Below are 13,324 nucleotides of genomic sequence, written 5' to 3' on the forward strand. Positions count from 1 at the left end.
TTTTTATATGGACAATATATTGGAGACAGCATACGACAATTACTTGAAACAATTGAACATTGTGAAACATCAAAGTTTACCAGGCCTGGTCTTCATAGCAGATTTTGAAAAGGCGTTTGATAAAGTACGACTACAATATATATATACAGTGCCTTTGGAAATTATTCAGACCCCGTTACTTTATCCAAATTTCGTTACGTTACAGCCTTAACATACATTTTTTTTATCCTCAGAAAATCTACACACAATACCCCATAATGACAAAGCCAAAACAGGTTTTTAGAATATTTTACAAATGTAATAAAAAAAAACAGAAATACCTTATTTACATAACTATTCAGACCCTTTGCTATGAGACTCAAAATTGAGCTCAGGTGCATCCTGTTTCCTATGAACATCCTTGAGTTGTTTCTACAAGTTGATTGGAGCCCACCTGTGGTAAGTTCAGTTGATTGGACATGATTTGGAACGGCACACACCTGCCTATATAAGGCCCCACAGTTGACAGTGCATGTCAGAGCAAAAACCAAGCCATGAGATCGAAGAAATTGTCTGTACAGTCGTGGCCAAAACTTTTGAGAATGACACAAATATGAATTTTCACAAAGTCTGCTGCCTCAGTTTGTATGATGGCAATTTGGATATACTCCAGATTGTTATGACGAGTGATCAGATGAATTGCAACTAATTGCCATGCAAATGAACTGAATCCCCCCCAAAACATTTCCACTGCATTTCAGCCCTGCCACAAAAGGACCAGCTAACATCATGTCAGTGTTTATCTCGTTAACACAGGTGTGAGTGTTGACGAGGACAAGGCTGGCGATCACTCTGTCATGCTGATTGAGTTTGAATAACAGACTGGAAGCTTCAAAAGGAGGGTGGTGCTTGGAATCATTGTTCTTCCTCTGTCAACCATGGTTACCTGCAAGGAAACACGTGCCGTCATCATTGTTTTGCACAAAAAACGGCTTCACAGGCAAGGATATTACTGCCAGTAAGATTGTACCTAAATCAACCATTTATTTGATCATCAAGAACTTCCAGGAGAGCGGTTCAATTGTTGTGAAGAAGGCTTCAGGGCGCCCAAGAAAGTCCAGCAAGCGCCAGGACCATCTCCTAAAGTTGATTCAGCTGCGGGATCTGGGCACCACCAGTACAGAGCTTGCTCAGGAATGGCAGCAGGCAGGTGTGAGTGCATCTGCACGCACAGTTAGGCCAATACTTTTGGAGGATGGCCTGGTGTCAAGAAGGGCAGCCAAGAAGCCACTTCTCTCTGTGAAAAACATCAGGGACAGACTGATATTCTGCAAAAGGTACAGGGATTGGGATTAGTAATTTTCTCTGATGAATCACCTTTCCGATTGTTTGGGGCATCCAGAAAAAAGCTTGTCCGGAGAAGACAATGTGAGCGCTACCATCAGTCCTGTGTCATGCCAACAGTAAAGCATCCTGAGACCATTCATGTGTGGGGTTGCTTCTCAGCCAAGGGAGTGGGCTCACTCACAATTTTCCCAAGAACACAGCCATGAATAAAGAATGGTACCAACACATCCTCCAAGAGCAACTTCTCCCAACCATCCAGGAACAGTTTGGTGACGAACAATACCTTTTCCAGCATGATGAGCACCTTGCCATAAGGCAAAAGTGATAACGAAGTGGCTCGGAGAACAAAACATCGATATTTTGGGTCCATGGCCAGGAAACTCCCCAGACCTTAATCCCATTGAGAACTTGTGGTCAATCCTCAAGAGGCGGGTGCACAAACAAAAACCCACAAATTCTGACAAACTCCAAGCATTGATTATGCAAGAATGGGATGCCATCAGTCAGGATGTGCCCCAGTTAATTGACAGCATGCCAGGGCGGATTGCAGAGGTCTTGAAAAAGAAGGGTAAACACTGTATGTATTGACTTTTTGCATCAACTTAATGTAATTGTCAATAAAAGCCTTTGACACTTATGAAATGCTTGTAATTATACTTCAGTATGTCATAGTAACATCTGACAAAAATATCTAAATACACTGAAGCAGCAAACTTTGTGGAAATTAATATTTGTGTCATTCTCAAAACTTTTGGCCACGACTGTAGAGCTGGACAGGATTTTGTTGAGGCACAGATCTGGGGAAGGGTCCCAAAAAATGTCTGCAGCATTGAAGGTCCCCAAGAACACAGTGGCCTCCATCATTCTTAAATGGAAGAAGTTTGGAACCACCAAGACTCTTCCTAGAGCTGGCCACCCGGCCAAACTGAGCATTCGGGGGAGAAGGGCCTTGGTCAGGGAGGTGATCAAGAACCCCATGGTCACTCTGACAGAGCTCAAGAGTTCCTCTGTGGAGATGGGAGAACCTTCCAGAAGGACATCCATCTCTACAGCACTGCACCAATCAGGCCTTTATGTCAGAGTGGCCAGACGGAAGCCTCCCCTCATTAAAAAGCACATGACAGCCCGTTTGGAGTTTGCCAAAAGGTACCGAAAGACTCTCAGATCATGAGAAACAAGATTATCTGGTCGGATGAAACCAAGATTGAACTCTTTGGCCTGAATGCCAAGCGTCACATCTGGAGGAAACCTTGCACCATATTTACGGTGAAGCATGGTGGTGGCAGCATTATGCTGTGGGGATGTTTTTCAGCGGCAGGGACTGGGAGACAAGTCAGGATTGAGGCAAAGATGAAGAGAGCAAAGTACAGAGAGAACCTGCTCCAGAGTGCTCAGGACCACAGACTGTGGTGAAGGTTCACCTTCCACCAGGACAACGACACTAAGCACACAGCCAAGACAAGGCAGGAGTGGCTTCGGGACAGGTCTCTGAATGTCCTTGAGGGGCCCAGCCAGAGCCCGGACTTGAACCTGATCGAACATCTCTGGAGACCTGAAAATAGCTGTGCAGCATTGCTCCCCATCCAACCTGACAAAGCTTGAGAGGATCTGCAGAGATGAATGAGAGCAACTCCCCAAATATAGGTGAGCCAAACTTGTAGCGTCATACCCAAGAAGACTGAAGGCTGTAATCTTTGCCAAAGGTAATTCAACAAAGTACTGAGTAAAGGATCTGAATACTTATGTAAATGTGATAGTTCCGATTTTTTTTCTATTTTTATAAATTAGCAAACATTTCGTGATGCCATATTGTTGTGCAAAAAATCTTACACAGGGACACTCAAAGTCAATCTTAAATGAATCGTTGTTTATTGTCAGCGAGCTTGTCACGATCGTCGTAAGAAGCGGACCAAAGCGCAGCGTGGTGTGAATGCATGATTTAATGAAGACGGAGAAAACACAAAATACACTAAAACAAACTAACCAGACGAACGTGACCGCCATAGAAACAGAATGCCAACATGCAACATCACATAGACAATAACCCACCAACCACAATACAAAACAGGCTACCTAAATATGGTTCCCAATCAGAGACAACGACAAACACCTGCCACTGATTGAGAGCCATATCAGGCCAAAACACATAGAAATAGACAAACTAGACATACAACATAGAATGCCCACTCATATCACACCCTGACCAAACAAAACATAGAAACAAACAATGCAAATAATAGTCAGAGTGTGTCAGCGCCGGAGAGGTTCCAACCAACTCAAAGCACCATAGTACACATGTCAATCAGAAGCTCCCTTTGGACAGACCCAGCAGTTGTCAAATATACAAGTTATATTTGCATGATTTAGCATAATTAATTCATCATTGCTGTTTTGTTTCATTCTTTTGACCGACGAATACTGTTTCATAACATGTGACAGACCAACACCTCACGAGGCTTCTTCTCCCTAAGCTGAGACCTTGAAATGGAGATATCTTTCATTTCTTTCTCAAAACAAGGTCTGGGCGTACTGCCAAATTGCAGATCCTGATAAGTGAGGATTTGTACAGACAGCCACTTGCAAGAACACAGAAATAAAAACAAGGGATAAAAGCTAAAGTGTCAATGTATGCCGATGACTCAAGTTTTTCTTAAGACCACAATCTGGATCCCTGCACAATCTCATTAAAAAGATCTTGATCACTTTTCTAGCCTCTCTGGACTCAAATGTAATTATGACAAGTGTACCATATTACGTATTGGATCGTTAAAAAACACAGTGTTTACACAACCTTGTAGTTTACCAATAAAATGGGCGCATGGTGAAGTAGACGTACTTGGTATTCACATCTCAAAAAATAGAAATTAATTGACCACAATCAATTTCAATTGAAAGTTAGTAAAAACAGATACAATTCTTTTCCCATGGAGAGGTACATACTTGTTGTTTATGGAAAAATCACATTGATTAACACTTTGGTTTTATCACAGTTTACTTACTTACTAATGGCGCTGTCTACTCCAGACAACTCGTTTTTTAAAATCATATGAGCAAAAAATATTTCATTTTATTTCGAATGCTAAGCCTGACAACATTAAAAGTGCCTATTTATATTTGAGTTTAAAGCTTTAAACATTAAAGCTTTAAACCTCTCACTGTACATAAGTGATACACCAAAATGGTCCTGTAGATCATTATGAAAGGCTCATCCCTTGTTCAACATTTTTATTTTTGCCTTTATGCAGATCACAACTTCTCATTTCCAACTAATTGAAAATGACATGTTGTTTAAAGTATCTCCCCTTTCTCAAACAAGCCATACAAAGCCGGTTCCAATTTCAGTTTTATCCTCCAGAAAAGATAGAGCACGTATTACAACAAATATTATGTTTAAATTCAAATTTACTCATTAATTTAAAAAAAAACATTCTTTATGGATTTTTTCAATTTAAAAAAATTATATTTATTACTGATATTATGAATAGAAACGATGGAGTTATGTCACATATGAAGCAATTTAAACTATATGGGAATGTCTGCTCAGTCCAAACTTAAAACCAACTGATTGCAGCATTGCCACAAAATGGAGGAGACAAGTGGAAGAGGGAGAAGGTAGGGAACTTGTTTGTCTGACATATATTAAAAATACAAATAGGCTGAAAAGAATTGGCATAACTAGAAATGTAAAGTTTAATTTGAGAACAAAAATATTTACAGCTGTGCCATATAGGTTTCAAAAGAAATGGGAAGAGATTTTCAATGTAATGATTCAATGGCACATGGTCTATGAACTGATACACAAAACAACCCTTTAAGCACCACTTCAAGTTTTTAAAATTTGAATTATTATACAAAAGTCTTGCCACCAACTGAAGGCTATATAATATGGGGCATACAACACTCTCAGCTCTGTACATTTTTCTGTGAAGAGACAGACTCACTAGATCATTTATTCTGGTATATGTAAAATGTGTATGTATGTATGTATTGCAGAAAAGCTGTAAAAACGAAAAGGATTTGTGTCCTCCGAAGAGGGGATGGGTTAATAAGAAAAAAGAAACAGCACCGCAGGTTATTAATAAAGATGTTGTATTGGAAGACTTGCCCTGTGTGCGTTTGTGCTGATTCATTCCTGTTTGTTTTTGTGTTTCCCTGATGTATGATGATCGATCTTTCAGTATACATAACTGGTACTCACTCTCATTTCTCTCGCACTCTCTCTCTCTCTCTCTCTTTCTTTCTCTCTCTCTCTTGTTGTCTTTCTCTCATTTTCTTTCTTTCTTTCTTTCTTTCTCTCTTGTTCTCTCTCTCTCTTCCATATCTTTCCCTTATCCATCTCTTTTTCTATGCAGGTTGCAGTTCTCTCCTGAACCCGTTCAGTTGTTGCTCTATCACCCCTCTGTGTAACACTACGGGAGGCTGTGCCCTGGGACAGTACTGGTGCCACCTGTTGGAGGCCTGTGTCCCTGTCACCAGCCCATGCAGTCCCTACAACCAGTCCCCCTCTACAGGGGAGCGCAGCTACCCCCTGCCCCCCAGATACCCTGACATACCCCCCTTCTACCACCTGGTGGCAGACCTGCCCATGAGAGTGGCTCCTTGCTCAGAGCCTGCTCATATTAGTGTATGTGTGAGACGTTCTTATTTACAGAGGGTTTCTTATGTACAGTTCTTATTTACATGCTTTATGCTTTGGATAAGTTGAATCAATGAAATTCAAATAACTATGCTTCATTCTCTCTCTGTCAGATCCTGCCAGAGAGGGAGATCAGTGTTTACCCAGATGACATTCTGTCCATCCAACACACCGGGAGACCTGGAACCTTCCTGAGTTGCCGCGACAACGCCTCCTCATCCTCCTCCCCCTGGCGACAAAGCTACCTCTCCCTGCAAGGGGCGGAGTGGGGGGGCTGGTGGGAGGGGGGCATCTCGTCCCAGCCGGATGGAGGGCAGTGGGTGGACGGGGTGGTGTGCGACCTACGGGTGCTGTACGTCGACACACTGCATGGGCATGGCTATATTTCAAGTTCGGGCCAGAGTGAACTTAGTGGCTTCACTCACATTGGGAACATCAGTATGCCCATAAGTATGACCCCTGAAACCTCAGCTCCTGCCCCAGCAAAAAGTCACATTTCTGGCCTTTGTATGATCCATCCTCTGCCTGATGGAGACAACCAGATCCATGTATTGGTTGACACTCCTATACTGATTGTGGTTAAAATATTCTCTGGAAAAGGGGCCACCAGCTCCTGGTTGGCTCCGGTGCTCCAGACAGGGGTCCCCTTCCTCCCGTCCTGCCCAGGAGAATTACCTGACTCCTGGCCTGGTTGTGAGAGAGACTCCCCTGACAGCTGGTTCTCCCACATGTCCCTGGTGCTACCCTCAGTGGGCGTCCACTCTCTAAACGTCAGTGCTGTGAATGGAGTGAGTGAACAGAGTACCTGTGTACAGGTGTGTGTCTATGAGCCGGTGGCTGGGCTCAGTGTAGAGCCACATGGACATCTGAGGATGCTGGTGGACTTGTCACAGGTGAGTTAGCCCGACTAGTTGTATTGTTGTATTGTATTTTATAGTATTTATTTGAAAATATGTGTTTTCTTTGTGCATCTTTGAAAATAATCTGATTTTCTTTTATTTATTTGTTCTGCTGATCACGTCCCTGCTACTGTACTGAAATTATACATTGTCACCGTTCCCTGTTTTTTCTAAGGCATTTACAGCCACGGCGGAGACTGGTTCCTCAGTAAAGTACACCTGGGTGATTGACAAGCTGAATAATTTTTCCTATGAGGGAGACACCTATAGTGTGATGTTCAAGAAGCCAGCCGAGTACAAACTGAAGGTACTAAGCTCATCCATTTCATATAATTCATATTAAGATAAACCAACCTTGTTTTTTAAAGATAATACCGATATAACAGAGTAAAGTGCCCATAGAGCCTCACTAATAACTTGTCTCTGTTCCTCCAGGTGACTGCAGCCAACCCTGTGAGCTCCCAGACCCTAGAGGTCACTCTGACTGCTGACACCATGACACCTCTGGCCGACCCAGAATTCCTCTCTGTCAAGGAGGTTATCGCTGTGGCCGCACTGCGTCTCTACACTTTCAGGGTCAAAGTTGATGTCTCCCTAGGCGTCACTTTCAGGTTAGGGTCATTTTCTGTTTCGCAGAAGTATTCGCTTGGAGTGATATTACATCAATGAGGGTAGCATATCTGTTTACTCCTTATTTTCTCATTAACTACTGCTGGAAGTGGTGTTGGAGGTCCAGTACGGGACACTCTTCCCTCTGGTGTAAGGAGATCCCATTGCCCCAGGGCAGTGAAGGGGACATTGCCCTACATAGGGTGCCATCTTTCAGATGAGACTTTTAAAAACCCTAAGCTATTGAATATTATTTCCTGTAGGTGGTCTTTTGGGGATGGCAGTGCCCAGGAAAACCACACCTTTCCTGCCCTGTCTGAGTCCCAGGACAGGCCAGTGGAGCGAGGAGTGAGACAGGTGTATGTGCAAGACTCTGTGAGCCACGTCTACCTACAGCCAGGTAAACATACCTCTACCAATGTGTAAATTATTGGAATTCATTCTAATAGTATAGATGCTTGCATATCACTCCTCTTTCCATTCAATACAATAGGGTATGTCTCCATTAATCTACAGTGCCTTCTGAAATATTCCGAGCCCTTGAATTTTGCCACCTTTTGTTAGGTTACAGCCTTATTTTAAAATTGATTAAATGTAATTTTTCCCCCTCATCAATCTACACACAATATCCCATAATGACAAAGCAAAAACATTTTTTTAGTCTTATAATTTATATAAGAAAACAGAAATATTACATTTACATAAGTAGTCAGAACCCTTACTCAGTTCTTTGTTGAAGCACCTTTGGCAGTGATTACAGCCTTGAGTCTTCTTGGGTATGACGCTACAAGCTTGACACACCTGTATTTGGGGAGTTTCTCTCATTCTTCTTTGCAGATCCTCTCAAGCTCTGTCAGGTTGGATGGGGAGTGTTGCTGCACAGCTATTTGGGCCACTCAAGGACATTCCGAGACTTGTCATGAAGCCACTCCTGCGTTGTCTTGGCTGTGTGCTTAGGGTCATTGTCCTGTTGGAAGGTGACCCTTCGTCCCAGTCTGTGGTCCTGAGTGCTCTGGAGCAGCTTTTCATCAAGGATCTCTGTACTTTGCTCCGTTCATCGTTGCCTCGATCCTGACTAGTCTTCCAGTCCCTACCACTGAAAAATATCCCCACAGCATGATGCTGCCACCACCATGCTTCACCGTACGGATGGTGCCAGATTTCCTCCAGACGTGACGCTTTGCACTCAGGCCAAAGAGTTCAGTCTTGGTTTCATCAGACCAGAGAAACTTGTTTCTCATTGTTTGAGAGTCTTTAGGTGCCTTTTGGTAAACTCCAAGCAGAGTTTGTGCTTTTTACTGAGGAGCGGCTTTGTTCTGGCCACTTTACCATAAAGGCCTAACTGGTGCTGCAGAGATTTTTGTCCTTCTGGAAGGTTCTGCCATCTCCACAGAGGAAATCTTGAGCTCTGTCAGAGTGACCATGGGGTTCTTGATCACCTTCCTGACCAAGGCCCTTTTCCCCATGATTGATCGTTTTGGCTTGGCGGCTAGCTCAAGGAAGAGTCTTGGTGGTTCCAAACTTCTTCCATTTAAGAATGACGGAGGCCACTGTGTTCTTGGGGACCTTCAATGCTGCAGAAATGTTTTGGTACCCTTCCCCAGATCTGTGCCTCAACAAAGTCCTGTCTCTGAGCTCTACGGACAATTCCTCCGATCTCATGGCTTGGTTTTTGCTCTGACATGCACTGTCAACTGTGGGACCTTATATAGACAGGCGTGTGCCTTTCCAAATCATGTCCAATCAGTTGAATTTGCCACAGGTGGACTCCAATCAAGTTGTAGAAACATCTCAAGGATGATCAATGGATGATCAATGGAGTCTGATCAATTTTGAGTCTCATAGCAAAGGGTCTGAATACTTGTGTAAATCCTTTTTTAAAATTATGTAACATTTGCAAACATTTCCTGTTTTTGCTTTGTCATTATGGGGTATTGTGTGTAGATTTTCTGAGGAAATTGTTTAATTAAATACATTTTCGAATAAGGCTGTGACGCAACAAAACGTGGAAAAAAGAAAGCCGTCTAAATACTGTGTATCACTCTGTCTCTCACTCATACAGATGACTACACACTGACTGTGCAGGTCTACAACCAATACGACAGCATCAAGGGGGCCATATCACTGAAGGTACGGCCTCCATTGACTCGTATACTCATCTCCCCATCTCCTCCGGTTCCCCTGGTCAACCAGACCTTTCTTCTTGAAGCCTCTTCATACCCATCTCACTACGGAATCCTGTACACTTGGAACTTTGGCGACGGTTCAAAGGAAATCCAAGGATTCCACGGCAAAGTTAGCCATGTTGCTCGGACCACTGGGGTTTATAACATGACTGTGTGCGCTAACAACACCTTGACTGCACTGACAGCCTGGGTGGCCGTGGCAGTGGTGGAGAAGGTATCTGGACTCCAGTTGAGCTGTAGTGGACCCAGTGAACTGAAGTCTGCAACTGAAATCAAGGGCAAAGTGGCTTCAGGTTCCAGTCTTCACTGGGACTGGGACTTTGGTGATGGGTCTGGACACAAAAACATCACAGACAACTCTGCATCCCATGTCTACGAGTCCCCAGGGAGTTACACAGTCAAAGTGACCGTGTCTAACGCAGTCAGCCAGGCTAGCCAGTCCATCCGTCTGGAAGTCTACAGGTTGGCCATCAGTGGAATTCTGCCATCGGAGTGTTCCGAGACAGAGAAAGAGATACCGCTCCAAGCACTGGTGAACGGGAATGTTTCCATGCTGACTTTCCATTGGAATTTCGGGGATGGATCACCTTTGTCAGTACAGAAGGGAAAGTCTGTTGTTACTCACACTTATTCAAACTCTGGGGTTTATAACGTTAACATAACTGTTCTCAGTATAGTAGGATATGTCTTTTATGATGCCAACGTTTGCATTGAGGCCCCCATTACCGGGATAACCATCCACCCATCACAGGATGCTGTGGCAGTAGGAAAAGAGGTGTGTTTTAATGCAGTTGCTGTCCCCAAAAGACAGCCCACTGGATATCAGTTTCTGTGGCTCAATCATTCATCCAACAGCTCTCCTATAAGAGGACTGGCTCATCATTGCTTTGTGTATAAGGAGGAAGGGATCCATGATGTTTCAGTGATGGTAAGTAACAAAGTCAGCCAGAGCATAGCCAAAGCCACTGTTGCTGTGCAGAAGCCTGTGAGTAAACCATCCATAGCACATAGCAGGCAAAGCAACACACTGACTGTCAATGAGAAGATGACACTTTGGGTCAAGAGTTGCCCTGGGACCAATGTTTCTGTGCAGTGGGACTTTGGTGACGGCTCACCACTGGCAAAGAGTCTAAATGTTTCCCATGTCTTTACTTCCGCTGGTAGGTTTACAGTCAAGGCCACAGCTTCTAATGCAGTTAGCCTGGATTCTGTTAACCTGGAAGTGAACGTACTGCTTCCTGTGTCAGACCTGGAGCTGAAAATCAGCCAGCCATTTGCGGTAGTAGGAGAAAAGACTGTCATAACAGCAGTTGGCAATGTTTCAGGTAATGTCAATTTCTACTGGTCAGTGGATGGCCCTGATACCACCACTGAGCTTGGTATGTCTCACTTTCAGTATGTGTTTCTTAAAGCAGGTGTGTATCAGGTCAAAGTCACAGCCCAGAACCTGGTGAGCCAACAGGAGGCAGCCATTTTGATTATAGTTTTAGAGAGAATACAAGGGCTTCAATTCTCAAGTCTGAGCCTGACATCCATGAGCTACATACCAACCAGAGAGAGTGTCTTGCTCACTGCGTCAGTAACACATGGCTCCAATGTCACTTACCATTGGCTAGCCAACCAGAGAGGTGTGACCCAAACTGGCAGTGTTGGTGAGCACTTTGTGTGGTTCACTGAAACTCCAGGTAATATATCTGTTGAGTTGACAGCTTCCAACGGACTTGGTAAGACGACCAGCCGTATTTCTCTAAAGGCAGTAGAGCGAGTTTCAGGGGCTAGAATGTCTACAGCTAGAGACACCATACCATTAGAGAAGTATACCAACATCTCTGTAACTGTGGAGACTGGATCTGACCTTCAGTATCTCTGGAATGTGAACTCAGACCTTTCACCCTTACAGACTGATGTTCCTTTTCTTCTTTACATGTTCGAGACTCTGGGTTCTTGTTCTGTCAGTGTGTCGGTCCAGAATGTTCTCAGTTCAAGCAACGCCACCAAACATTTCACAGTTCAGGAGGAGGTTAGAGAGGCAGACTTTCAGGTAGGTGGCAAGACACATCCATTCTTTATAACGTCCGATACTCAAGTTGCACTCTATGGATATGTCAATAAAGGGAATGATCAGCACTGGGAGTGGAAAGTTGTTGAGTGTACTGGAGGTGCTGTGGTTTTGGACAACAATCAGTCAGTTATCTATACCTTTTCAGATGTAGGGGTCTATAATGTCTCTCTGAACGTCTCTAATTGTATTAGCTGGCAGGCAGTCTCACACAGAGTCACCATCCAGGATGCTATTCAGGGCTTGACTCTAAACCTTAGCAGGTCTACGGTCTGTGCTGAAGATCATATTGCTTTTACACCATTAGTTTCCAAAGGAACCAATGTCAGCTTCTCTTTAGCCTTTGATGAAGTTGAGCCATCATATGACCTTGTTGAGGTAAGCTTCACCACCTCCACCCTCCCAGTTGGGTCTCACTCTGTCACAGCCCGAGCCTGGAACAAGGTGAGCAACTCCCAGGTGTCATTGACCGTCCAGGTGGTTGAGAGGATCGGGGGCCTACGACTGGTCAATTGCTGTTCCACTGCTCTAGAAGCTCTAAAGGAGGTCCCTTTCCAAGCAATTGTCATGAGTGGTTCTCCAACCGATTACACCTGGACGATCCAATTAGAAGGGTTCCAGCCCTCACAGGTCATTGGACAGGAAGTGATATATACCTCACCCGGAAGTGGTTTGTTGTCTGTGGGTGTGATGGTCAGTAATGGCTTCTGCTCTAAAACCCTGAATGAGACAGCTATTGTTCAGTTGCCTGTGAGGGAGGTCACGATTGTTTGTGATTCTACAGAAAACTTTAGAGGCTATAGTGTCAGATTCTCAGTCACAGTAGATGGTGGCAGCAATTTGAGGTTTCAATGGGGCTTTGGAGACTCAAGTGAAGGAGTTGTCGTCACAAAATCCAATACAATGGATCACACATATCTCACTGCTGGAAAATATATTGTTCAAGTCACAGCCTTCAATAACGTCAGCCAGGTCTCCACACAACTGCTCACTGAGGTGAGAGAACTCCAGTGCTCACTCCCTCAGGTCACTTTAGTCCAGGGCCAATCCACAATCGTCAAGTCTAGATCCAGCTACTTTGAAGCAAGCGTAGACATCAAAGGCTGCACCGCATACAAGACCATGTACCTATGGGAAGTGTTTAGGGGGAGTGGCTGTGGAGCTGACAAGACTGACGACACTCTGGTAACGCAAAGCAGTGGGCACCCAGCAATCCAGGACAGCAGTGGACATCCAGTAACCCTGATTAACCTGGTGGGTGTGACTACACCACTGTTGTCCCTCCCTAAGCAGGCCCTGGAGGTGGGCCAGTACTGCCTGGGGTTCACTGTCTCTCTCCAGGGAACCCCTCTACGTCTGTACAGGACGTCCAGGCTCTCTGTGGTTCACAGTTCCCTGGTACCCATCATCAGGGGGGGATCGCATAGACTGGTGTCAAGCCACAGTGACCTGATCCTGGATGGGTCAGAGTCCCATGATCCTGACGGAGAGGAAGGGGAGCTGAACTACCACTGGGAATTCATCACTGAGGTCATTTAAATCAGAATTAGGAACCCTTCATTGCCTTTCTACTATTTAGGTCGAGATTGTTCACTTACATTTATGTTAA

At 44.3% G+C, this 13,324-nt stretch overlaps 1 protein-coding gene across 1 annotated transcript in view; it reads left to right on the top strand.

The window, feature by feature from the left end:
* Positions 1 to 13,324, top strand: part of pkd1b (polycystic kidney disease 1b) — a 28,946-nt gene that overhangs the window by 3,460 nt on the left and 12,162 nt on the right. Inside the window, 6 exon segments of the mRNA XM_046356894.1 lie at positions 5,679 to 5,950; positions 6,076 to 6,855; positions 7,037 to 7,168; positions 7,297 to 7,472; positions 7,734 to 7,870; positions 9,533 to 13,245. Of these exon segments, the coding sequence (XP_046212850.1) occupies positions 5,679 to 5,950; positions 6,076 to 6,855; positions 7,037 to 7,168; positions 7,297 to 7,472; positions 7,734 to 7,870; positions 9,533 to 13,245 (5,210 nt within the window).

This window comes from Oncorhynchus gorbuscha, linkage group LG07, assembly GCF_021184085.1.
Source record: "Oncorhynchus gorbuscha isolate QuinsamMale2020 ecotype Even-year linkage group LG07, OgorEven_v1.0, whole genome shotgun sequence".
Classification (NCBI taxonomy): domain Eukaryota; kingdom Metazoa; phylum Chordata; class Actinopteri; order Salmoniformes; family Salmonidae; genus Oncorhynchus; species Oncorhynchus gorbuscha.